Consider the following 27,384-nt stretch of genomic DNA (forward strand, 5'->3'; position numbering starts at 1 on the left):
CAATCTTTCTACCAATTCTCCTTTGTTCAAGAAATTGATAAAACAAGTCATTTTCACATAGCTGAGATCAAGATTTGGTCAGCATTCTTTTCTTTTTCTAACATCTACGTACAAATCGTACCTGAGTTTCTCAATTAGAAACGACAACTATTTTGGATGTGTCCCCGACTGAGGAGCACTGTAGAAGTGTGTTTACAGATTTCTTTTTCATCACTGCAATCAGGGCAAACATTATGGTCACATTCCAGTTCAGTTCCATTAGAGCTCTAGAATGTCAGATTCTTGTTTTCTTTAAATAGTAAAACCATCAGTAAAAATGAAAAATGTGCATTTATTCTGATATTTATACAGAGGGCTTGGGGGGCACCTGCAGCGTGTGCAGCTGCAGGTGTCTCGAGGACGAAGGGCACCACTTCCTCCGGTTGGCTTATTGCACTTCATGCACAGGCAGACGGGGCTCTCCATTCACGCGACTTGGGAAGACCTAGTCCAACTTTTCTCTCTACATACAAATTCTGCAAGTACAATTCTAAATGTTTGATATACACCACAATATAAACCATAAAAGATGTATTTGGTGATCAAAACTGCTCAATAATAGCATTCTTAAAAAGATGCATTTTTTTTACACTGGGAGCTGAGCTTTGTTCCACAATATGGTCTTTTGCCAAGAGACAGCAAAATCATACGCAGTGTTAAGTTGCTACCTGCTTCACTCACTACTCGCTTCTACTCTGAGGTAATTCTTCCTTCCCGTCCCCAGTATTAGTGCAGCAGAAACACAGAAAAGAGAGTTCTATGCTTAGGTGAACCAGTTTGATTCAGCATTGAGTTCCAGTATTTTAAGTCTCTTCATAACAAAGACTGAAATTTCAATTTAATTTTAAAGAAACCAGATAAAATTAGATGTGTACCATATGAATATTTCTAAAAGTGTTGTATGTAAAATGAATTATTTTTCCACTTTAAATAAAGGTATTAGGGAATTTGCGATGTTAAAAAATTACCTTAAGTACTTCTTACAGTTTGTAAGTCCCAAAAGTTTTGAGTAATTTTTGCTATTAAATAATGGATTATAATTTAGCAATCCTTTTCATCCTATTAAAAATCACTTACTGGAAATACTGTAAGTAACTGTTATCAAGGAATACAGACCTCTCATCCCAAACAAGCAAACAACCCTGCCCTGCACCCCTCCCCACCACCAGACAGGAGAAACTTAGACTCTCATATATATAATAAGTGTTAGGCTACACTGGTAAAAAAGACTGATTTGGTAATGAACAATTTCATTTAAACCTACTGTCTGCTTTTGATGCACTAGAAAATTTAGATCCTTCATATTTATCTAGTGTTTACTTAGGAAAGTTGACCTCCCCACCTATGCTGTGTACACCAACGCACAGCGTGGCTTCACGGGGGGCCTCTTAGGCGGGCTCTGCTAAGAGCGTGAAGCAACTGCACGAGGGTGGATGTGTCTACTTTCATCGGACCTTCTTTATTCTTTGACACTTTGCCTGAGAGTAAAAAAAGCATTAACTACTAACTACATTAATCTGACCAACTTCTTGACTGAAAGCTTCACTTTCAATTGTTTTACCAAGTAGTAAAAAATACTGACTCTAGCATTTTATCATTCTAAGAATTCGGTTAATTTCATGTTTAAATACTATCACAGACTGAATAAAAATGGGATTTGTAATGTTATTTTCACCTTTTAAAAAGGGCCTTTTGCAATTTTTCCAACATGTAAAAGGTGACAATAGGACATGATTATAAATTAGCCTCAACTGAAAGTGAGACAAGACTGCATCCACAGGCGTCAGAAACTGCACAGTGAGTGCACAGAAACTCATCAAGCTAAGTGACATGGTACCATGACTTGTGTATAGCAGCTTGAAAGACATGTTCAGATCCCTGCAGAATAACGTGAACTGCACGGCAATGAGAACTTTTACAGCTGGTGGTGTATTACAGCTCTGTCTACCTACCGATAATGAACACCCCCCACAGATAAACAATCCATATGACCATCTCAATGAGACCATCTCAATGAGACCATCTCAATGAGAACTTTTACAGCTGGTGGTGTATTAAAGCCTGTCTACCTACCGATAATGAACACCCCCCACAGATAAACAATCCATATGACCATCTCAATTATGACTCAGTCAGCTGTTATCACTATCCTGTGTTTCACACATGTACATATACTATGGGAATAAATAAATATGGGGCTACTTGGACAGTATGACTGGTTAAAAGCATATTGGTACAGGCAGCTAGCTATGTCTTCTGTAACATGCGACTCATTTCAGCCCCAAAGTTTAGAACTTTAAAATAAATAAACCATAATTTACAAAAATAAGTCATTATTTACAAATGCAAAAATTCATCCTAAGAATTTATTATCCAGAACTGTTTCACAGAAAAGATTACCAACATCTGTGAAATAAAAACACACTTCAAGAGTTAAACGCAAGAATTCATAGCAATTTACCTAGGCTGCAGGCAAGAAAGGCATGAAGATATCGAATGAAGCTTCTTAAATTCACTTGCATGCAAGAAATTTTAATGATATCTAATTTCCCAAATGCCAGTTTCCTTGTCCCTTAAACTTCCTGTAGTAATGGCATATTCTGACTGCACTCTAGCAGGTGAGAGAGAGAGAACACCTGAGGAAAGCTGAAAATGCTGTCTGGTATCTGGGGCACAGTCACATGGGGTGGATTGTCACGGTCAATGGCTGTCATGAGAAACAGAGCCACTCCACCTCTGGCTTCACCTGTGGTGAGCGCCCCCAAAGGAACAGCTGGCTAAAACAGATGAACACTTCGTAAAAGAAATGCGTCCAATTAAAACATAAATCTGAAAAGACAAAACCTCAGCAGATTCTTTGCTTTATAATGTAACCATAACATTACCCGCTTATAGAAATTAAAAGAAACGGTTCAACAAAGAATCAAACTGGTTTCTTGGGGACTTCGTTACAACGAATCTCTTTACTCTTTATGCTGTGAGCAGACAGTGATTATTTTGGAGAAGGAAGAATAAGAAAGTGTGGAATTAGTAACGCAGAGGCCGAAAGGCAAGTGGCAAGACTAGAAGAAGACGGCCTCGAACCAAAGCTATTTTGTTCCCCTCTCTACTGGTATCTCCCCCACAAGGGAAAAGAATAACCAAAGCCATTTTAACAGTAGTGTGCGGAATTGTCAGCTGACAAACAACAAAAAAACACGTCACGCTATGTTATCTGTGGTCACGTTCTTCAGGGTTAGTCCAGTAATTCAAGACTTTACATTCTTTTGTCTTTATTTGTTTATTCAATTAAACACGTAAAGGTTAATAAACAGACATAGTCCAGAGTTAGTAGGTTGGTATTATAACATTTATTAAAATAATGCCATGGGTTAATAGAAACAGCAAAGAACCAAAGAATTAAAATGCAAGCTATGTAAAATCCCAACTAAAACCCAAAAGTGTCTAATGTATTAATTCATTAGCTAACTAAAAAGCCCAAGAAAGACACGACACCCAATATAATAAAGTACTGCAAAACAATTGGCAATTTTCAGATATCAAAATTGTGGATTTTGCATTTTGTATCCTTTTCTCAATCAAGAAAAAAATTCTTTTTGAATGTTATATAACATACATATAAAACAAGATAGAAAAATACATTATAAACTTGTAACAATGGCTGTAAATACATTATCTTACATGTTTCTCATAGGCAATAGGTTGGTTATGGTACATACACAGCATGAAACTACTAAGATAATAAAGAATAGACAAAAATACATGTCAGCTGTACGGTAACATACAAGCGACACTCCCATCTACCCACGCTAAAAAATTACATAATACTGTCAAAAAAAGTCTTAAAAACTACATATTTTAATAAGAAATAAATTCAATAAAGAATGATAATACTGAGAACCAAGGCATTCAGAGATTTCAAAAGTCATGCTTTTTTTTTCAGTTGATCCAAAATTGTGTCAACTAAGTTTTCAAAAGTTTGTTCAGAGCCAACATTACTCATAAATGTCACACATGTATTTCATACATTTACTTTCTTCCCCATAAAAGACCTTTGATAAACGTCTAAAATGTCCAGGTATAACATAGTTGAGATGAAACTGGATCAAATACTGGTATCGTTTTTAAACTACTACCACCTCAAGTGTTTGAGTGTCGCAAATTTATTCACCAACCAAACAAAACAAAAACCAAAATGGCACAGCATATATTGTAAATAAACCAAAACAACTGTATGTGTAACAGAAAGACAAAGCAGTGGCACATGGAACCAAAGCTAGCCGATACAAAGCAATGAATGTCTATTGCATAGTAAATAAACTGAAACCGGTTTCCAAGTGAGACCAGGTGATGGAGGTCACCACGAACGTGCTGACTGAGCTTCCTGCTGACCTTTGACTGGGAAGGTATGGAAGAGGGAACGAGTTGATGAGCTGGGGACCCACTGCCCTAGGTATTTGCCACGTCTGGTACTGAGCAGTTAATGACTACTCACTGAAAGTGTTTAGATAGAGGCTCTGTGCACAAATAGCTTCAACTACAAAAACTAACTGAATTTCATGACAAATGGGAAGCTTCAACTCATGTAGTTGAGTGTTTATATGCACAATGCTAGTTTTTCACATTCTTTTATAGTTAAGAAAAAAAAATGTGTGCGGGGTGGGGCAGCTTAGGTTGGTTACTAAGACCAGCAAAGAGATGGACGACCCAAGTGATCTAGCGTGGTAGAAAGAAGTCTCATTAAGTTTGGGTCATTTAAAAAACATTATTTTCCAGAATGAAAATCACAAAGATTCCTTTTTGTGAAAATGTTTGCAAAGTATACTATTAACTTCCAATTAATAAGATAGAATCCAACATACATCCCCTTCTCCAAATAAAACAAAGCTATAATTTTGTCTGTAAACTGATGTTCAAATCACACATAATTTTTATCTCAGAATCCTCTGGGCTAACACTAAATATTGCAATAACCGAAAGCAATCAATTATGATTTTAAAAGAATGATGTTTTAAAACTTACTTGTTACGCATTAGAAAAATTATCAAATTATTTCACAGTATCAGATTTGGCAAATTTGTATCAAGGTAACGTGGCAAAAATTATATAATTCAAACCATCAACTCATTTGTCTCCCCTCATATCTTCTTGCACATACTGGGCACTGAATAACATGTATGAACTTGTATTCCGAGGGAGGAGCTGATCTTATGAGACACTTGACTAAATGACCATGAAGAAAAATAAGGCACTTTCTTTTCTTTAGACTTATTCCAATACTTAAAAAATAAAAAAGAAAGACAAAAAGGCTCTTTTGGTCTTTTGTTTCTTGACAACCACCAGAAAAAATCATTTAATGAAATAAAGGGTTTCTTTGTTCTTTTTCTTTTTTTTTTTTATAACACTTGAAAGTATAAAATGCTACATTTCCAAAAATATATATATTTTTTTCTGCACCAGCACCCTTGTATAGTAAAAGTATCTACTTTTGATCATTTGTTTCAATGCACTACACTTTTATCTACAATTTCATTACATGTATACAGCAAATAGGCAAGCATGGCTTTTACATCCTTAATGATTTTTTCTATACAGGGAGGTTTAAAAAAAATATTTGAACAGTTTGCCCAGTAATGTGACACATAATGCATGTACCTTGTTCTCGTATATTTTTTTAAGGAGGTGTAAAATAAAGGTTCAGTAATTTTAACTCAGATATTTCTCTTCTTAAAAATAGTGTTGCAGTTTTGTTCTTTGCATTACTTTTCAAAATTCCTTGTTAAGTTGTTCTCTCATGGCACACTTCTAATACTTCAAATTTTGGCAGGCTATATAAAAAAAGGCTGCAACTTTGCCCTCTGAGGGCACTGTAGAGACTAAACAGCGTATCAAATTTTGAATACTTTTTGAAATCACTTCACCAATGACATCCCTGACCAAAGGTTCATGCATGATGCATCACCACACAGTACATTCAGAGAGCTTAGACTCGCTATGAGAAGAGATTCCTACAAGTCTCTCACAGTAACTGCCTCTGTCACTGAGTAGTTAAGGGCCATCTGTCTCCCCTTCTGAAGTGAGGCCTTCTTACCGTTCGCTTAGGGTGGGACTTTAAAAGATGACCAGTGCTGTGGGATGAATTGGGCCTTATTGCTTTACTACTATTCAGTGCAGTTTCTAGAACCACTTTCACCCAAACAGGAAAAAAAAAAAAAAAAAAGGAGAAAAAAAAGACCCAAAAGCTGAGTTGGAGGACAATTTCTTTGTCTTTTGTTTGGTTAGATGGTAAGACGAACGGACAAGTGCCTCAGCTCGCTGCACTGACGACAGGCAAGCAAAGGCGATTACCAGTTAACTGATCAGCAGGCAGGCATGGTCAGGTCATCATTGGGTGAAGAGTTCAGAGGTCAGAAGGTCATAGGTTAGTTGCCGGTGGCGGCTGGGTGGTTAGAAACAAAAAACAAAACAAAAAAAAAAAAAAAAAAGAAAAGAAAAGATAGAGAAGAGATTAGTTTCAGCTAGTGACGGCTTAATGACAACATGAAAAACTAATCACAACTAATAAAAAAAAGCATGTTTAATTCTGACAAACTGATTGACACCATCTACAGAATACAATAAAAATCATGACAACTTCATATCATGATTTGAACAAATGAAGGAGAGCCCACTCCCACAAAAAAACAAAAACAAACAAAAAAAAACTGGTTAACAGGAAAAAAATAGAAATAAAATGTAACTAACAACTAATAGTTAGTAGCAGTCAATGAAGGAAACTGGAAAACAACAACAATGAATAGGTTTGGTATACAGAATTTTGAAACAGTCAGTGCAGTTATCAGTATCTGACTGCTATTAAGCATTAGTATTCTCTCAGATGCAAGCATTAAAGCAACTATTAATGATGGATGTGATTATTAATAACTGATGATTAACAGAATTGAATCTAAAGGTATTTTAATTTCTGTGAACAATTTGGTTCAACATAAACTCTGGGCCAAACAAGGTTTCTTTTGTTCAATAAATGTTTATTGCTTTTTCAATTATTCTATGTACAAACAACATGGAATTCCTTGGCCTCATGATACAAAGCAACACTAAACTGTAGTCTAGCAGTGTAGGCAACATCATGGGAACCAGAAAAAGGCCAGGCCTTCTGCACTGGCCAACATTTTCCAGTTGAAAATACTATTTTACACATATAGAACACTTATAAAATGCACTTGCATGTAAACACTGTAAAATCTTGCCATTTAAAATTCTATACTCAAAAAGCTCTAAGTACATCAAAAAATAGAAGAAATTTCTAACTGATACCAATAAGGCAGTTTAAAACTACAAACAGCTTTCTTTATTCAATTTCAAAGCTAATTCTCTGCAAATACAATAAAATCTGACATTTCATATACATTCCTGCTTTATATATTTTAAAAGCCACCTGTAAATACTATTTTCTTTTGAAAAATAACAAACGGAACAAAAAATTTTTAAAAAATTACAGTAAAACATAAAGTAGTTCTCAAGTGGAAAAGTAATCGTTCCCCATGTCCTTAATCAATCTCTGTCCCATTTTGCGTCACCAAACTTGGTCCACTTAACAGTAGTATGATTTAAGACTCATTCAACAGCTTAATTATTTCTACTAAATTCTGAGGTTTGATAGAATTTTCTGTACTGTTGCCACTGTGACTAAGGCAGAGGAGATATGAAAATTATTCAGTGCAAAGGTAGATTCTGTGCCACTTCACAAATCAGACCCAGTAGGTATAATGTTCACAGAGTTTACGTGAGCTATATAATGGACTGGTTTACCTTCATATAACAAAAATGCTTTTTATAGTCTATCATTTAAGATAGTTTATAAATACTACAAAAATACTGTATCTTGAGTGTGACCAAATCTTCCCTGAACTTCTTCAAAATAGTGAAATTTTATTTAAAATAAAAACGGCTATCCCAAAATCAAAGAAGAAAATAAATATTTAACATGATGTAGTCATACCATTCCATAGGTACTCCAGGAAAGACAGAATCTTAAAGCATTTTTGATTACTTAAAATTTTGATTAGAATTGTATTAAATTTCTTATACAAATTATGTAAATAATGGTTTTTGCAAAATCCTTATTCAGAAATATTCTGATTTTTTTTTTTTTTGCATGTGGAATATATAAACAAAGCAAACTACCATTTATATATATACCAGTACACCTAAAATACATCCTCTGCCAAGTCCTGGCCTCCTACAGTACACACAGGTGTGTCAACCGTGTAAAATCACTTACGGTTCATTACAACTAAAAAGTCAGTTGGTCTTTTATAGGCTTCAAATTCAGTTTTTAAATATGTGTAGAGATGGGTTTATTTTTAGTAAAAAACTAGATATTCGTCAACCATGCAGTATTCTAACTGCTCATATAGAATTACATGGTTATAGGTCCAAGGGCTGAGTTTCCTTGCATTAAATGAACACTAATATTAATCTTCCCTTCAAAAGATTAAAAAATTAAAAAACCCTCAAAAATAGAGAAAACAGTAGTATCATAAAATAATTTAAGCGAAGGACTTCAGACATCTTCCTTAGACCAGTGAGTGCATTCAGTGATAATAACAGCAGTATACAAACTATTCTGTTACTTAGAGGGAAAAATGGTAGCATTTCGGTTTGCTGACATTGCAATTTTTGAAAAAACAAACAAACAAACAAACAAAAAAAAACAGTGACAGGACTAATCAAAACACATATAACTGCAACAGAGCCATGCACGGAATGTGTTGTTGTTTCCTAATACAGTCAAATCTTCCTAATATTTTCAGCCATCTCAAGGACTGGAGTATTAAATAGGCCAATAATTGTTGTGTTAAAACAAAATTATGAGAAATCTAAAAGGGGCATAAAGGTTAACAGAAGAAAAACTACTTTAAAATACTCTTTTGAATTATTTTAGACATTAGCAATGTGAAAAGAAAGTTTCTATTTATTCATGGAATTATCGGGATTCTTTCAATCTAAATAACTTTTTCTTCTAACAATGTCCTCCTTCACTAGGAGACTTGTTCTGATGCAAGAAGGGTAGCGACACACTTACAAGGAGTATCATCGCCACAGATAATCGTTGAGCTTAGGGGTCTATTTATTTTGTTCATTAAATAATCACTACAAGTAATGTATTAATTAAAAGTCTTCAAGGCTCTTGAATTATATATGATGCTAAATAAATATCATCAATATCTTTGTAAAAGTATTTCATTCCGATGTGGACAACAGCTGTGTCCAATACTTATCATCCATATTCAAGATAACCATGCAAAGCAGGCAGGTCTTTCATAAGTTCATAGAAGATATAGAATTGGGGTGTGAAACCATCACTTTCCCCACTAACATTAGAGACTTTGATCAACCTATTAGTAGGTAATAAATGTGCCATAATAAAAGCTTGTAAAAAATGCTTTTCTATCTTGCTTCAGATTCCTATCTTGTGATGACAAACTCAGAAAACGATTCAATGTCAATAAACCGAAAATATCACTCCTTAATAAACATGAATAATTTATAAAGGGGTCCAAGGGCATATATAGGACACAAATTACAAATGTTGAAAAGGAGAAAAATGAAGACTTATTTTCCAGTCACAGGTTAGTCAAAAAAGATATTCAAACAGCTGGATTCATGTCACCACAGAAGTTCAAGAGATGGTTTACCTTTAGATAATATATTTTAGCAGCAGACAACAACAAAAAAAAAAAAAAGAAAAAAAAAAAATCAAAGGATCCATTTTGGAAAAAAATACAAAAGGGAAATGATTTTCTGATTTATAAAAGCTCCACTGCATCAGAGTTAAGTTCACAGTCCTTACTTTGTTGATTTAGGCTAAGTACTTGACATGTATATCCTCACGTTTATACAGTGGCTCAAATACGTATGGAAACTAAATCTTCAATTTTCTCCAAAAGAACACAGGAGGCATTCCCTTACTTCTCTCATTAAAGCACCATCAGCTCAGTTCATTTTGCAAAACCAACCCAAAATTTCAGAACAATTAAAAGGTAAAATTTTCACAAAAATTATTACTGAAAAATAAGGCAAAAACAAAATTTATAGCTCCCCAAATGGACTAATTTACGTTTTAGTAGGAATAAATCATAGTACATACTAATAGGATGTAATAAGTTAAAATATGAAGGGAGAAAAAAAAACCCAACCCTCAAATCTGTCAATTATTATAAATTAATTCAGAAAAGGAAAAGAAATGGTGTGCAGGTAAGCAGTTATATATTTTTCCATCAGGTGTGGTGTTGCAAATTGTATGGACACCCAGCGCATTTCTTATAAACAAGAACTGCAGAACTAAACTAACCTCGGTCTGCGGTCACAATCCTTTGGTAAGGATGGACACGCATATCGTGCCTTCGAACTTTAGTAGCCACCGCACCTAGTTAAATTGCAATTACCAAGACAAAGTTAGAAAACATTCACAAGGGAAAAGAAAACAAACATTAACAGCAGGTTTATCAAAATGGATTTCAAATGTTAATTTACTACAAAAGTTTCGTTTTAAGAAACACATTAAGGCACAGTAGTTTTAAAATTAACCATAGTATGTTGCGTATATATGCGTCTATTAATATTGCATTTATTTCAAACATCTTGGCCTTAACCTATTTCATCCATTCATTTACAATCCCAAGTTACAGTATTTCATGAATGCTATTAGATCCAAACATATTCAAGCTTTACTAGTCACATATTCACTGAAGTGCCTTCTTGCAGCAGGACTACTTAAATAATACCATGTTTAATACTGACAATTGTTTCCTAACCTTAAGAACACTTCCAGAGTTTATCACTTAAAAAGGTTTAAAAGCAACTCTTAAAGCCTACAGATTGTGTTTTTAAACTTTTGAGTCAATAAGTATGAACTGCAATGAATTAGGTGATTAGTAAAGCAAACAGTATAGTACACTTAGCAGTCAGTATACTACTACACACTCCTTTAAAATTACCGTTACTTTGTAAGATTACAGACTAAACCAAATTAATAACATACGTTTACTTTCTATCAGTGTGCAAAAAGTGCAAGTAAGTCACTGACTGCTAGGCTAAGCTTCCCTCCCACCCCACCCCCGAAGGCTGCTGAGACTAAGCATTTGTTAAATTCAGATCTGATGAGGGTTCAGTTAAGACCGTTCTTGAATTCTTAGCCTTTCGTTGGGAAAGCCATACCTAAAGATAAAAGGAAGGGAATTAAAAATTAGTCATAAATGAAGATTTGATGCTAATACCAATCTCCTCACTACCACCAACACACATGTCTGCATCTGTTTTGAAGGGCACTGCTTATTTTAAAATGATGTGAGACTTGATATATAGCATGCATGTTATCTGTGTGCAAATTTACTATAGCTTAGCAATTTGAAATAATTGTCTTAATTCTCCAAGTGGTCAATCAATATGTTTTACTGCTTAGATGGCAAAGCAAGAAATAAAATTGATCATAATGGATTTTAGTCACTTAGATAGTCCTCATCATTGTTCATCTTATGAATGCCAATTAGGCATCTGTATGTTTTGCTTTTAATTTTTGTCAGTATAATATAATTAAGGATTATAACTAAAAATTTCCCAACACAACAAATAAACCATAGTGCTTTGAAATGAGAAACAAATTTTGCAGTGCCTCTTGCTGATTCTAAGCAGTAAACTGGTCCATCAGCCATTTCTCACTTTAGATAAACTAATCTTATACAAGTATCATTTCACGAGGCAAAATCAGTGAGATCTTGCATTGAGAGTGCTGGGATAGCAGCTGGTGGCTAAGAGTGCCAGCCCTGCGGGAAGCAACAGTCGAACTCCTCGAACAGACGCTGTGCGTGCAGCAGGGAGGAGCTCTGGGGGAGGAGCAGGCAGGGGCCACAGGACAGAGCGTTAACAGAAAGGAAAAGGTAAACAGGTTATATGTTACATGTTATTTTTAAAATGCTTCAAGAAATATGCAACAGAAACAAGCTTCGCATAAACAGTTCTATGGTAGAATTCTGACCTGTAATACTTTATACAATGATTTAGAGATAAATGGGAAACGCGTACAATAAAATGTATTTGTTCATGAAACAATGAGCACCTGAGTGCATGCACACACACAGATAACATACAGAGCATTGTGGCTTTCTTTAATTGAACAATGAGTTTTCAAGTTTAAATCTCTGTGTCCAGGTTCATTAAAGGCTTTCAAATTTTGATAAATCAGTATTAATGCTGGAAAAAAAAACAAAAAAAAAAAACTTAAAAGATCAAAGTCCTAAGAGTCAACAGCATGCATGCAGCACCAAGGTCATGTACAATTCAAGGAAAAAAAGAATTCAAATTCTGTCTGGTAAAACAAAGGGGCAGCAAGCACGGAAGCAGCCTGTTCCACATTGACTGGTCGTGTTATAACAGCTGCTGTACTCTAGTCCTTCCTCCAGCAAGTCAATGGGCTGAAATATCAGGCATGACTGGCATTTCAATCCACTCTATAAAAAAAAGGCATCGGTAATGTCTTTTTCAAGCACACCACTTTTTGTTCATGTAAAACTGAGCGTTTATAGTATGACCTTAAATTTTTGCCTCAAGTGTGATTCTAACTCTGTGACTTGGTACTTACTTAGCAATTCCATACTGTGCTATCGAAATTAAGAATTTCTCTTATGTTTAATATTAACTAGGACTCCAAAAGAGAAAAACTGAAGAAACCCAAAGAATGAAGCTATTTACTGGTGTCCTTTCATATTTTAAGTGATCACAAATATTAGAAAACACATACACAATTAGTTTAAAAAAATCTCTCTCACAGTACTTTTCACATAGAAAATGAAAATTTAGCTGACAAATAAATCTGTGCTACAAAAAGAATCTAACTTTGGGTGGCAAAGGGGATGGGAGAAGTAGGCCAATGGGTGGGATCTGAAACTCACGAGGACCTCACTGATGTCAAAAGTGTAAAGTATTTCCTGTTTAAAATATTCATAGCAAATATACCCATCCAAAGTGAATCTGAATAACTCTAAGGTGCAATTATTTAAAAGGGGAGCCTTTATGGGGGGCTGAAATAAAACCCAGTCTTCAGTCTTTCCTCCTGGAAACTTGTCTTGCCTCTCTAAAACTGATACAATGTTTTCAAAGGCTAGGGCAGCAAAAGTTATGAGGAAAACTGTTAACCATACAGAGAAAACAACTTACCTAATACACCACTAGGTTCAATAGGATACTCAAGGATTGACGTAGCTGGCGCCAACGTGTAGGGGTATTCATAGGGTGTGTAGATTAAACCAGCTTCTGGCCCTGGAGGAACTATTGCAGCAGTTGGGTGAGGAGTTCCGTTTGGCATGACCGCGGTCTGTATTTGTCTGATCAAAGGCATTATGGTAGGGCCAGCTGGCGTAGGAGTACGCAGGGCAGCTGGTGGGAGAACAGGCGCAGGCCCAGTAATAATCCTTGGAGCAGCCTGGGCTGTTGCTGCAAGAGAAAAGGCAAGGGCTGCTACAGTAAGCAAAGAAAGTTAGAAGGAAGTGTAGAGACAGTGGTGTAAAATACAGAAAATGAGAGGGAAGTAGGAAAAAGAAAGGAAAAAGCAGGAAAGAAGAAAAATAAAAGGAAATCATTAGTACATGCGCTGATCACACGGAAATGCCAAAGCACACCAATCAAATGCAAACAGCTGCCCCTTTCCCAATGTGATTAAGAATGAATGTGCAAAAATTAAAAAGCCACTGTAAAAAACAAACAAAAAAAACGAACAAGAACATTAAAAAAGGTTATATTTAGTTCATATTTGCTATATCTCTGTTTTTAAAATCTCTCGAGACTAAAGGTGCATGCAGAAGCACAAGAAAACACTTGCATGAAAAGATGTTAAAATTTTTTTTAATTGGAGTCCACAGAAATACAGCCTTTGGTGTATTTCTAAAGAGTAGCTTCAGTTTCAAATTAAAGAAAGAATAGTTTTTATTGTTATTAAGTAACCACTAATTATACATAAATTTCCTGCACGGGTAGGAATAAACTTCATCATAGAAAAATAATACACTAAACGTCCCATTCCTAACTAAATACATGACTGTTAATGATATACTCATTCTCACGAGTAAATGGAAGCCAACCATTTGTAAAGTAACCACTTCTAAACTCACCAGGTTGTCTACATTTTGGAAACTTGGCTAGAACTTTAAAATTCAATTTCTTTAAAAAATTAATAATTTAAATATGAAATTATATTCATACAAAATATGTAAACCTTAGGCTGTCAAAATGTAAATTTCACGTAATAATTTTAAATATAAAAAACAATCCTCTTTAGCTTATGAAAACATGCACAAATATATATATAAAGGAAAAAGCTGGATTTAAAATAGTATCGCCTACTGCTCTCTGTGAACTCACATATAAAATCAATAGAGAAACAATACCGGAGGGAAAACATGCAAGCCGGGGGAAAGGACAGAATCCAACAGAAGGATCACTGCATTCAGATACATTCCAAATTAGCTTTAAAAAAAGATGTGATTTTTTTTTGCATCCTTTTCATAAATGTAACATAATAAGCTAGAAGCCTTAGATCTGTAGTTAACAGAGTAAGAAATTTACTCAAGACTCTTGAATTTAGAAGTTGAAATTTCATCAAAAGAAAAGTTTGTAAACCCAAAACTTAAAGACATGCTGGCATAAAGTAAAATCAAGAGTGTGTTCTCAATTTGCAGAAGCAGTAAAAATAGGACTGTCAGCCCCCTATCAAGTGACAATTACTTCTACTCTCCCCTTTGTTTAACTGTTCATGTGTTGTGCTGCCCAAAGGAGAAAGGTTTGTGGACAAACAGCTGAGAGGGCTGTACCCCTGGGCCTCAGTCTCATTCTTACGTGATTTAATGTTGGCATCTCTGTAGGTGCCATTCAGAATCGCGAGCTCCATCAGCTGCATCTTCTTCAGGCTGTCTTCTCCCTCTGCCTACACATGGAAAACAAAAGAGCAGTGAGCACTGAGATGGGGGTCCACACACCACAACGGTTTCTATGCCGGAGCCTTAAACCAGATTGCATGTGACTACAGCCATGCGTTTCAATTAGGAAAAGAAGACGAGGGAAGCTAAGGTCCTGACACACTGAATGAAGCCTATTCTCTCACCGAGCGTGTATTGGTACAGAGGATACTTAACTGCCATTAGCTGCGTTTCTATTTAGAAAATGTTAATTTAAGTTACACGGATTTATTGATGTTCTCCTAAAAAGCTTTGCTTTCAAATGGAATGAATGAAATGTTAGATAAGATTAAATACAGTATCTTCTCTTTAGCATCTATCATTTTGTTGAAGATTCCAAAACTCAATGTAGTCATTAAAAGATAAAAAACAAAAGCTAAAACAGAGATTTTAAGCATATATGATTTGATTATGGTATTCAGGTAAGATAATTTTCTGTTTAATTCTCAAAAAAGGGAAATTTAATGAAATCATAAGAATTTCTAAAATTTGTATATGTATTCTGCCAACATTCCTCTCCCCTAAGTTAACAAGTGTTATCAATTCTGAAGCAGATCTATCGTTAGGGTCACCATTTCATGTATTGTCCAAACCATGAAAAATTTAAAAGCAAACAGGATCCTACTAGCTAACTCTGCTATGACGACAGGCAGAACCAGGGCTGTCTCTGACTATCAGAATGTAAAGCCATCCTGTTGACCTTGGAGTCACCCCATTCTTTCCAGTCATCACCCTGTTCTAGTCATTATTGGGGTATTATCAAAACTACTACAAACGTATCTTAATGGTGTCTGTTCTCCAATCAATTGACATACATACATGGCCAGATTAATTGCCCCAAATGCAATTTTCCTCTTGAGGCTTCTTAATCTCATGTCTCAAAACCCTTCGTGGTTTCTTGCTATCTAAAAGTATAAACCATTTAAGCTACTTATGATCTGGCCCCAAACTCCCTTCTCAACTTAAACCAATTAATCTACTTTTTACTTGTATGCTGTCCCAAATCACTCGCCCTTACTCAGCTCTGCGCATACTCCCGTAAACTCCATCTTGAATGATTCTCTGTACTCCACTCCACAGAGCCACTTTCCAAATCCCACCTAATCCCCCCCCAACTTTCACTTAAATACCACTTTTTCGAAGGGCCACCCCCAGGTTATATTGTCTCTGCCTTGAATCACAGGTGGTTGTCTCTCACCACCGCCAAAATAAGCTCCAGGGAAGAACTATTTCTTACTTATCACTGCCTATGTCCCTTTTCTCCCCCACCCCCAAGTTATTTACTAGAACTCATTTTTTAAATGATTGGTATGAGAAATCTTTAACTTTATTTCAAACTTCAAGTGTCTAAATCCTACAGGATGAACTTGAACCAGCCACAGTACAAGCAGGCGGCAGACAAAAGTCCACCGCCCAGGTTCATCCCTGAAGATGGTGGTACAAAGGAACTAGGAGCTGCTCATATGTTTTATTCATTAGCTAATCCTCAGAATTTAGTATTTAAAGAGGAAGGAACCCAATTATACATGTTTATAAGTTTGGTCCTTCCTGATTCAAGAAAGGAGCAGAACTGATAACAAGCTTCTCAGTCTCCTTTTCTACTGCAGTTGTAAATGATACCAAAACTGACCTTGGCACTACAGCAGAAAATGGGACACGATAACTTGTAGTACAGAGAACTGCTGAATGAATTTTTAATAAAACATAAAACACAAAAATAATTAAGGAAAAGGATGAGTGAAAACATCATGAAGACCATGATTGATGTGCCACGGCCAACTTTTCAAAAGCCTACTTTGCAGCAGGAGAACATGAAGAGGATACTTGCATGTTTGTGGAATTACTATTCCTTGATCCCTATGAATCTGTACAAAGATGAATGAAAAAAATGCAGTAATAGGATTTCCTTGAAAGACCAGCAATTAATTATTACAGATAAAAATAAGTAAGCACTATTACTGGAAGGGAGGACTTAACTGGAAATCCGTTATGATTAAACTTGTTCACTGGAAACTAATAATACTAAATATTAACATAGCAAATCATTTTCAATTTAAATAAACACATACACACATAATGGAGTACCAAAAGAAGTATACAAATTGCACTCTCTATATAAAGCAGAAAAGCACTAGATACACCTTAGGTCATCTTCCACAGCGAGAAAGTAGTACAGCTTAAAACTCAGCAAATTAAGAGGAAGAAATGAAGATGGAAGAAGTGATATGACATAATGCAGGGGTGTCCAAACTGTGGCCCGCGGGCCAACTGCAGCCCGTGATCCACTTTTAATTGGCCCGCAGCAAATTCCAAAAATATATTTAGTTTACTTAAATAAACGAGGTGAGGCAATACATACTTCACCTCGAGTGAGTGGCCCGGCTGTTTGTGTATTTTACCGCATATGGCCCTTGGTGAAAAACGTTGAAAAAAGTTTGGACACCCTGACATAATGCCTCATACAGAGAGCCCTGTACAGAGAAGAATGTGGAATACATGTTTTCATGGAATTTCTACAGATGCAGTGTCAAACATGGGAGAAAGCCAAAGAGAAGATGATGGGAGAAATACAAGTGTGCACACTGGGGTACGTGCACGCAGGTGTGAGACTTCTGCAGGGTGCAGGAGACTGAGAGACAGATGTAGTGACATCAGCAGAGAGCCCTCAAGAGAATAAAACCCAGAGCAGCACAGCTTTCGCTGGGGGTGTCAGGGGGACATGCCATAATGACTTCGCTAGAGGCCACTGAGACTGACAAGTTAGGAATTACGGTGTGGACACTGGACTGTAGCACGTGATGTCAGGCCACAGCGACATGAAGCAGAGCACTGGATCCAGTCGGCAAAGCTGCAACCTGAGCCTGGAGGTCTCTCTGGAATGAGCATTCCTCGGGGCTCCTCGCCACTCCAGCCGCTGTGCTCACTTGGGAGATGCTAGAGCTCATTGCAGAATTCCTTCCACACACAAGTGGGTATTTCAGCCTTCTTGTCCTGGTTTTGTCAACGAAACTTGACAGCACATACCTGCCTCAACACCGTGGAAGGTGGATGCCACCTCTTTTTCAAATAGGATTTCAGACAAGAAACTTGCTGGTTTCTTAGTATCACCACTAAGTTTTTTCTATAGCCAGGTTTCAGGCCAGGAGTTTATCTGACCTCTTCTCTCAAAGTTAAGAAGCTGATCAAATGTGGCATCCTGAAATCATACAGCTCAACTCTACACATTCCAAGAGGAATTTTACAGAACTCGCTCAGAGTCAAGCACCTGCACACAGACGGAGCGCTGACTTTCTCATTTATAACAAAGGAAGCTGTTCTGAAGCAACCAAATCTAAGGTCATAAAATGCTACCTTACAACACTGAACGTAAGTGGTCACCTAGACCTCACAACTTCTCATATTTAAGTATCTGCTCTATATTTAAGAAGTGAAGGTATACTTTACATGTGGTGAAATTCTGAGGTCCTAAGTGCCACATTCAATCAGTTCCGATGAATGCATATCAGACACCACTCAGAAAGTTCCTTGGTTCCTGCTCCCGGCCAAGCCCCCACCAAGACCAGACCTCCATCACCTCAGTTTAGTTTTGCCTATTCTGGAATTTCAGACAATGGAATCGCATAGTATATACACGTCCTTCGTGCCCAGCTTCCTTCCCTCAGCATATTTATGAACCGCCTCCATAGTGCTGCACGTATCAGTAGTTCATTAGTTTTCACAGCTGAGTAGTATTTTATTTATCCATTCTTCTGCTACGGACATTTGGGTGTTTCTAGTTTTGGGATATTGTGAATAAAGCTACTACGAAAATGTATGTTCAAGGCTTTTGTTGTGAACATAAGTTGTTTTTTTTTTCTTTGGGATAAATACCTAAGAGTGAAAATTTGCTGCATCATAGGGTAGATGAATATTTTTCGTATGTTTTGGAAAACATTATGTAAGGATTATTAAATATTATGAACATTTTTACCTTTGAAACATAAAAGTTTACAAATCTAACAAACACTTGCTAACCCTCTACAGGCCCAGGGCCCTTCTGAGAACTAGATATGAGGCCTTTATCACAAGCACTTTCCGCTCATAACACATCTATGGCACTGGTACCACATTACCCCTGAGGCTCAGACAGGTTAGGTGACTTTTCCAAGATTACCAAAGGTCATACTGCAAAATGGCTTCCAACTCAGAGTACGTCATCCGAAGTCCTCATTACACCTCCCCAATGCTGTGGTGACGTTAAGTAGGAGTACCTTTTGCATTCAAAGACCTCTCGTAAGGGTGGCGGGATGGCTCAGCTGGTTAGAGCACGAGCTCTCAACCACAAGGTTGCCAGTTCAATTCCCACATGGGATGGTGGGCTGTGCCGCCTACAACTAAGATTGAAAACGGTGACTGAACTAGGAGCTGAGCTGCACCCTCCACAACTAGATTGAAGGACAATGACTTGGAGCTCATGGGCCCTGGAGAAACACACCGTTCCCCAATATTCCCCAATAAAAATAAATAAAGAAAAAAGACCTCTCATAAGAAACGAAGAAAATCATGTTTATTTGGTACTTTAAAAAGTACACATTTTAAAAAACCCACAACAGTATAATTCGTAATAGAGAGCTAAAAAAATGTACGAATATTTCCACATCATTAAAAATGTGTCAACTAATAATTTGAACCACTGCCTGTAAGTAAAGTCCAAACTATCTAGCTTAGCATTCACTCACTGACGACTTCCACAAGCAATCCTATTTACAATGTTTTTACTAGTGACAATCATTTGTCCACTGTCCCCTACATATGCGTTCCTGTGCTTTTCTGCCTCCGAGTCAGACCCAATCCTGAGCAGTTTGTACCCTGCTCTCCTAATGGCCCAAGTCACTGCCCTCTCAGAGTACAGTCTTTTCTAACCATTCCCACACGTTATGTATCATTTCTCTAAATCTATGCTGCTCCTTTAAGGAGGGATCAATCATATACAGCCACCTGTTATCTCATCTTTTCTATTTTTTCATGTTGTTTTTAGGAAATTTATCATAACTAATATCCATAAATTAATCAATATCCAGTCTTCTTTACAGCTCCCAAAGCCTTGCAAAACTCAACTTGTTCAATACATTAAATATTTTTCTATAAATATAAAATGAGTATAAAAGGTCTTCCAAAAATAAAGGAAAAAGTACATGGCTAATTCACTTGTAGAACAGGGCTGAACAAGCAATAAGTAGAGAAGAGAAAAGGAAAGAGTGACCAACATTTATAAAGACTTTTAATACCAATCATCGCCTGCATCTGCGAGCTGAAGAAAAGTCTGGCAAAGAACTTCAGTGACTTGAATTTAAACAGAGGGTCTTACACAGGGGAGTGACAACAAAATTTGTCTTTAAAGGCTCATTCTGCTACTTTGTGAATGGACTGTTGGGGACGAATGAAAAGAGCAGGAATGAGCTTTAGTTCAGTCCAGGAGACAACAGAAGATGAACTGGACATGGGTGCAGGTAATAACAGAGATGGAAAAAGTAAAAGAACTTGACAGGACTTAATGACCAGTTGGATGTATGGGGTGAGGGAAAAGGAGACATTCAAGAATGATATTTAGGGTTTTAGATTAAGCAATCAAAGTGTATCGGGGCTCCATTTCATGAGAAGAGAAAGGCTGAGTGATATGGCATCAAATACTAAGCCTGCAATGCCCACTTTAAACACCCAAGCGGAGATGTCATGGAGATAGTGGACTGTGCATCGGGGGGCTACTTACCCCAACTTATCCTAGAAAGCTGGTAGAAAAATTAGCTTCCCACATTTTCAGAGTATTTTTCTCAAGATGACTATGTCATTAAATTCCAAACTGACCCGCCTCATACTTTCAAATGCTGGGTCTAGTCATATTTCAAATGCTCTACTTACTAGTATTTCTTCTTTGCCAGCTGGTTCTGCTAGGCTCTCACGGGGAGGGGCACTAGAGGAGCCCTGAGAGCTGGCTGAGGGGAGAAGGGATGCTCCTTCCTGTGACCTGTTCTCAGCTATGCACCTGGCCAGAGTCACTAGTTTCCAGGCTCCCCATGTCCTCCCAGCACTTCTGGAACCAGCATCACTGTGCTCCCACACCTGCCCAGGAGCTAGTGCAGCGGCCGGCCAGTGTATCTGAGCTACTGAGAGGCCAGCCACTCCTCTGAGCTATGGAGGTTCCAGTATGGACGAGATACACCAGTGTCAGAGGTCTCCGTTGCACCTCTGCATAGAACTTTAAGTGTCTAAGATCTAATAACAGTACGGCTCTTTCGCTTTTATTTACCAGGCCTGGAGTAAGAGCTGCTTCCTGCAGTTTCTAAATCTGTATCACACCCTGTCTCCTTCCTCCGTTTTTAGTTCTCAATACCTGTTTAACCACTTCCTCTATTAGCTCCCTCTGTTGACATGCAGTAAGTCCTTACTTAATGGCAGTGGAAGGCTCTGCGACTATAAGCAAAATGATGTAACGCAGCCACTGTCACCACAGGCTAATTGATGCAAACAAGAGTTCAGTTCCTAGGGCAGCTCATCAATGCTATAAGAAACGACGTTATTCGAGGACCTGCTGTACCTAGTGTGGTTTGTGTTTTCCTGATACAGAAGTGGCTCCCCATCATTACTTCACGGAATCTGAATTTCCCAGACGTGGCATTTATGGCCATACCAACTTCCTCTTCGCTTACTTCACCAATCTCGTTTTATGTCGAAAATCTATGTGGATTCTATTATAATCTGCTAACTATTTCTTTAGGTTATTTAAAGGTCCCTTGATTCCAGGTTCCTTATTTTTCCCAGTCTTCACTGTTCAGTTAGCAGATAGCTAATCAGCACCTACTGTGATGTGGATACTGTGTTAAGTCCAACAGAAAAAGAGCGACATTCACAAACCAAAGAGCATTAGAGAAATTCACAGAATCATTACAGAAGCCCAGCATGTACAGGCATACCTTGGGGATAACGCAAGTTTGGTTGCAGACCACCATGGTAAAGTGGGTCACACGAATATTTTTTGGTTTCTCAGTGCATATAAAAGTTATGTGTATACTGTTCTATAGTCTATTAAGTGTGCAACAGCATTATATCTACAAAAAGTACACAACATAATGAAAAATACTTTATTGCTACAAAGTGCTAACCATTATCTGAGCTTCAGTGCATCGTAATCTTTTTGGTGGTGAAGTGTCCTGCCCTCCATGCTGATGGCTACTGACTGATCAGGGTGGTGCACATTGAAGGCTGAGGTACCATGGTCATTTCTTAAAATAAAACAATGAAGTTTGCTGCATTGATTGACTCTTCCTTCCACGAACGATTTTTCTGTAGCATGTGATGTTATTTGATAGCACTTTACCCACAGTAGAGCCTCTTTCAAAATTGGGAGTCCATCCTCTCAAACCCTGCCGCTGCTCTGTCAACTAAGTTGATGTAATATTCCAAATCCTTTGTTTTCACTTCAAAAATCTTCACCAGAAGCAGATTTCATGTTCTTTGCACATCCATAAAATGCAACTTCTCATTTGTTAAAGTTTTATCATGAGCTTGCAACAATTCAGTCACATCTGCAGGCTCCACTTCTAATTCCAGTTCTCTTGCTGTTTCCAGCACATCTGTAGTGACTTCCTCCACTGAAGTCGCAAACCCTCAAAGTCATCTATGAGGGTTGGAATCAACTTGTTCCAAACTCCTGTTAATGTTGGTATTTTGTCCTCTTCCCACGAAGCACTAATGTTCTTAATGGCATCCTTTCCAAAGGTTTTCAATTTACTTTTCCCAGCCATTAGAGAAATCACTGTTTATGGCAGCTACAGCCTTATGAAATGTATTTCTTAAATAATAAGACTTGTAAGTTAAAATTACTCCTTAATCCATGGGCCACTGAATGGGTGTTGTGTTAGGAGGCATGAAAAAAACATTCATCTCTTTGTACATCAACAAAGCTCTTGGACGATCAGGTGCATTATCAATGAGCAACAATATTTTGAAAAGAATCATTTTTGCTGAAAAGTATGTCACAACAGTGGGCTTAAAATATACAGTAAACCATGCTGACATCCAGAATTTGTTGCTCTATTTATAGAGGATGAGGAGAGTAGATTTAACATAAAGTTTTCCAGAATTTTTAGAATGGTAAATGAGCACTGGCTTCAACCTAAAGTCACCAGCTGCATTAGCCACTAACGAGAGAGTCAGCCTGTCCTCTGAAGCTTGAAGCCAGGCATTGACTCCTCTCTAGCTGTGAAAGTCCTAGATGACATCTTCTTCCAAGAGAAGCCTTTTAAATCTACACTGAAAATTTGTTGTTTAGAGTTACCTTCTGGATAACTTGCTGCTTCACATGTATGTTATGGAGACAACGTCTTTCGTTAAACCCAGCCTCTGCCAGCTGCGAACTTTTCTTTTGCAGCTTCCTCACCTCAGCCTTCACAGAACTGAAGAGAGTTGGAGCCTTGCTCAGGATTAGGCTTTGGCTTATGGGAATGTTGTGGCTGCTCTGATCTTCTATCCAGACAGACTGAAATTTTCCTCATACCGTGTTTCCCCAAAAATAAGACCTAGCCAGATAATCAGCGCTAATGCATCTTTTGGAGCAAAAATTAATATAAGATGAAATTTAATATAAGACCCATCTTATATTAATTTTTGTTCCAAAATTTGCATTAAAGCTGATTGTCTGGCTAGGTCTTATTTTTGGGGAAACACGGTATCAGTAATAAAGCTGTTTCACTTTTTTAACGTTCGTGTGTTCACTGGAGTAGCATTTTTAATTTCCCTCAAGAACTTTCCTTTCCATTCACAACTTGGCTAACTGCTTAACTGTTTGGTGCAAGAGGCCCAGCTTTTGGCCTAGCTCGGCTTTCGACATGTCTTCTTCATTAAACTGAATCATTTCTAGCTTTTGATTTAAAGTGAGAGACATGCGACTCTTCCCTTCACTTAGAGGTCACTGTAGGGTTAATTGGCCCGATTTCAATATTGTTTCTCAGGGAACAGGGAAGGTAGGCGGAGGAGTGAGAGAGAGATGGGGGACCAACTGGTCAGTGGAGCAGTCAGAACACCTAAAACATTTATTAAGTTCGCCGTCTTACCCCGGTGCGGTTCATGGTGCCCCAAAACAATTACAACAGTATATTCAAAGATCACTGATATCACAACAAATATAATAATAATGAAAACGTTTGAAATATTGCGAGAAATACCAAATGTGACAGAGGACATGAAGTGAGCAAATGCTGTTGGAAAATGGAGCCCCCAGTCTTGCTTGACACAGGGTTGCCACAAACCTTCCATTTGTGAGCAATGCAGTATATGTGATGTGCAATAAAGCTTAGTGTAACAGAACAAGGTATGCCTGTATTGAAAGGATGCATCAGAACTGTTGTGTTTAGGTGGAGAGGCAAAGACAAATGAGCATCATTCCTTCACCTAGAAGATCTGGCCTGCTTATCTTGTAGAGGCAAGCCCTTAGTTCAAATATACGCAAAGATGGCTGTGATGTTTCATTGAAAAATGTGTGGGTCAAAACGTGAGACACAATAAGGGGGGAAAAATCTTTTTCTATTTCCCATTACATTATTCATCACGCTCCCATTTTATCATAATGTAGATCGTTCCAGACTTACAATGGTTCTATTTAAGATTTTGATTTATAGTGGTGAGAAAGTGATTTGCATTCAGTAGAAACTGTACTTCAAATTTTGAATGTGGCTCTTTTCCTGGGCAAGCGATATGCAGCACAATCCTGTGTTGTGGGATGAGATGGCGGCCGCGAGCCACTGGTCGCGGTTCATCATGGGATCACAAGAGAAAACTTGCAATACGCTACAGTCCGCGGCGTTGCCAGCGTCTTTTCGATAGCGTGTTTCCGCATCCCAGCATATGTACAAAATGCCCATCTGTGTCTCCTGCTTCTGGAGAGAAGAGGAGGAAGGTAATTCCTCCTGAGAAAAAACTCAGGAGAGTTGCCCAACTGTGGGCTAATGGTAAGTGTTCTGAGCACGCTGAAGGCAGCCTAGGCTAAGCTATGTTTGGTAGGTTAGATGTGTTAAGTGCATTTTCGACTTACGGTGGGTTTATTAGGATATAACCACATCATATGTCGAGAAGCATCTGTATCTGGTACCATAGATAAAGTAAGATAAGGGAGGGAGAAAGCAGGAGGCACTTAAACCAGAAAAGCTTAACAGACTCCAACACACACACACACACACACACACACACACACACACACTCACACCCGATGTTATAATAATTACATTAACTATTAATCTACATAAAACTATCAAATACTTTCACTTTAGGATATATGTTCTTTTTTCAGCAAAGTATATAAACAGATCCATCTAAAAGTAGTAATGATCTCAGAAAGAAAAGGCCGTGTCTCATACTAAGCATTTATTTCTTCCTATGCAAAGTATAGTATGATACAATTTGAGGTTTTATTCTTTACAGTAAACTTAATAAGAATGACAAACTTTTGGAAGATTTCTATGATCTGTACTTCAGGTGACACACCAGCATTAGAGCCACACCATTATTTTATGGCAGCACAAGGGACCTCTAACGTTGACTGTATTTTAGACAGACATTATCAGACTACATGGTTGGGACAACAGAAGGGAAGACATTAAAATACATATTGCCAGCTTACGAGAGGCTTATTCTATAGTAACAGATGAGGAGTAGGAACCTGAAAAAATAATGATCTGAAAATCTATTAGTTAGGAGAGGTATATGGAAGGAGGAGGCATAAAATTTAAAAAAGCACATCTGCAGAGGTAGAGGGGGTGGGGAGAGAGGTAGACACTTGTAGGATCTCATAATGAAAGCCTGACCCAAAATTCTGAAAGGACACATAAAACACATATATATTCAGAATAAGCACTGACTCTACAGGAAGGAAAATAAGTTTATTTATGTTTACAAAATACTGACGATGTACTAAAGACCAATCACTTGCTTAGGGGTAGAAAGCATTAGATGTGATCCCTGACTTGACGATTTATAGTCTAGTCTGGGGAGAGACAGAAAGCTAGAGCACATTCAATAAAGTGTAATAGATACTATGACAAAAATGTACACAGAGTGTACTGAAGGACCAAATGAAAAAGCACGGGAAGGATAACAAATCGCTTTAAGGATCTGGTAACTAGAAAGCAAACACGAGTACATATGCAAAGTGTTTCCATTTTAGGGGTTAACAGTGAGAACAAAACTCACCCCTTAGTGCCTGTGATAACACTGTTAATTCATCCCATCTGGTCTTAAAAGAACACCACTGTATAATGTCCATCTTCTACCAGGACTCTAAAGTAATTCCCTTTTCACTAGGAGGTGTTCATGAGACTCCTGAGCCATCAAGCACAATCTAATGACCTCCAAGGAGAGCGGAAGCATAGAGCCACCTGGTCTTCAGAGCAATGTGAAGTCATCATGTTAGCTGCACTTATACTCAAACTATTTTTGGATGTGTCATTATGGTGACAACTGAGGCCATTAAATGTGGTTAACTTCCATCTTAATCTTTTTTCTTTGTTGTTTCACAAGATATCCAAAGGCCTATCTTTCATTGTCAACAGCTGACTAAAACTCTGAACCTCAAATTAAGGCCGAGGGAGAATGAAGAAGGGAAGGAAAAAGGCTGGTAATTTCTTCAAATGCCGTCTGGCAGCATTTGACCTCTATGAAGCATAACAACTACAGCTGCAGTGAAGGCAAGTAAGACAAAGGCTTCTGCACTGTAATTTTTGTTCTACATTGTTGCCACTCTTAATACCTTCCCTTGGTCAGCAAAAAATAAGCTAATGAAATATTTCATTATTTAAAGTCCCTTTTTTTCTGGGAGCTGAATAAAAGTCCCTATTATGAGTGTATAGTTTGTAAAGAATTTAACCTTTCTTACCCCATTTAACTTCCTGACAAGTCTGTCAGGTATGTAACACAGGTATTAGCCCTCTCATTGAATGTGTTTCAGGGTAAATTAAGCAAGAGACAAGACTCTGTACCACTGCGTTAATACAGTGCTTGCATAGTTTTCATTACGCTTCGCTACCCCAGGAGAGTCAGGAAGCCAGGTTTGATTCAGCCACATTTGAAGAATCAAATAATAATAAATAAAACTTGGAATGTAAACAACATAATCCTTTTGGGATGAAAAATATTCTACTTCTGAAGTAAATTGCCAATACTCCCCATTTCTTAAGTGGGAAACTATATAGCAATCTAAAAACCTGATTTTAAAGCAGGTAAAAAATCAGGGAAAGGTGAGCTGACTGTTTAAGAACAGGAGTCAATTTTAGAACTAAAACCGAAGAAATTTTTTCCTCCATAGCAG

The 27,384-nt window shown here is 37.4% G+C and overlaps 1 protein-coding gene across 10 annotated transcripts in view; it reads right to left on the reverse strand.

The window, feature by feature from the left end:
- Positions 1-311: 311 nt before the first annotated feature.
- QKI (QKI, KH domain containing RNA binding) overlaps positions 312-27,384 on the reverse strand; it is a 151,096-nt gene continuing 124,023 nt past the window's right edge. The window contains exons 5-8 of one of the 10 annotated variants that reach the window (XR_012496815.2): positions 14,932-15,019; positions 13,258-13,557; positions 10,397-12,294; positions 312-6,478 (exon numbers count right to left, since the gene is read on the reverse strand). Coding sequence is in view for 9 of the 10 variants with exons in the window: in XM_074333800.2 (XP_074189901.1) it covers positions 12,143-12,294; positions 13,258-13,557; positions 14,932-15,019 (540 nt within the window). In the remaining variant the exon portion in view is untranslated. Of the gene's footprint in view, positions 6,479-7,046; positions 12,552-13,257; positions 13,558-14,931; positions 15,020-27,384 lie in introns of those variants that run through there. The other 9 variants (XM_074333801.2, XM_074333797.2, XM_074333800.2 and 6 more) reach the window with 9 other exon arrangements.

Source organism: Rhinolophus sinicus, chromosome 2, assembly GCF_057876585.1.
Source record: "Rhinolophus sinicus isolate RSI-liver-muscle chromosome 2, RSI-T2T, whole genome shotgun sequence".
Taxonomy (NCBI): domain Eukaryota; kingdom Metazoa; phylum Chordata; class Mammalia; order Chiroptera; family Rhinolophidae; genus Rhinolophus; species Rhinolophus sinicus.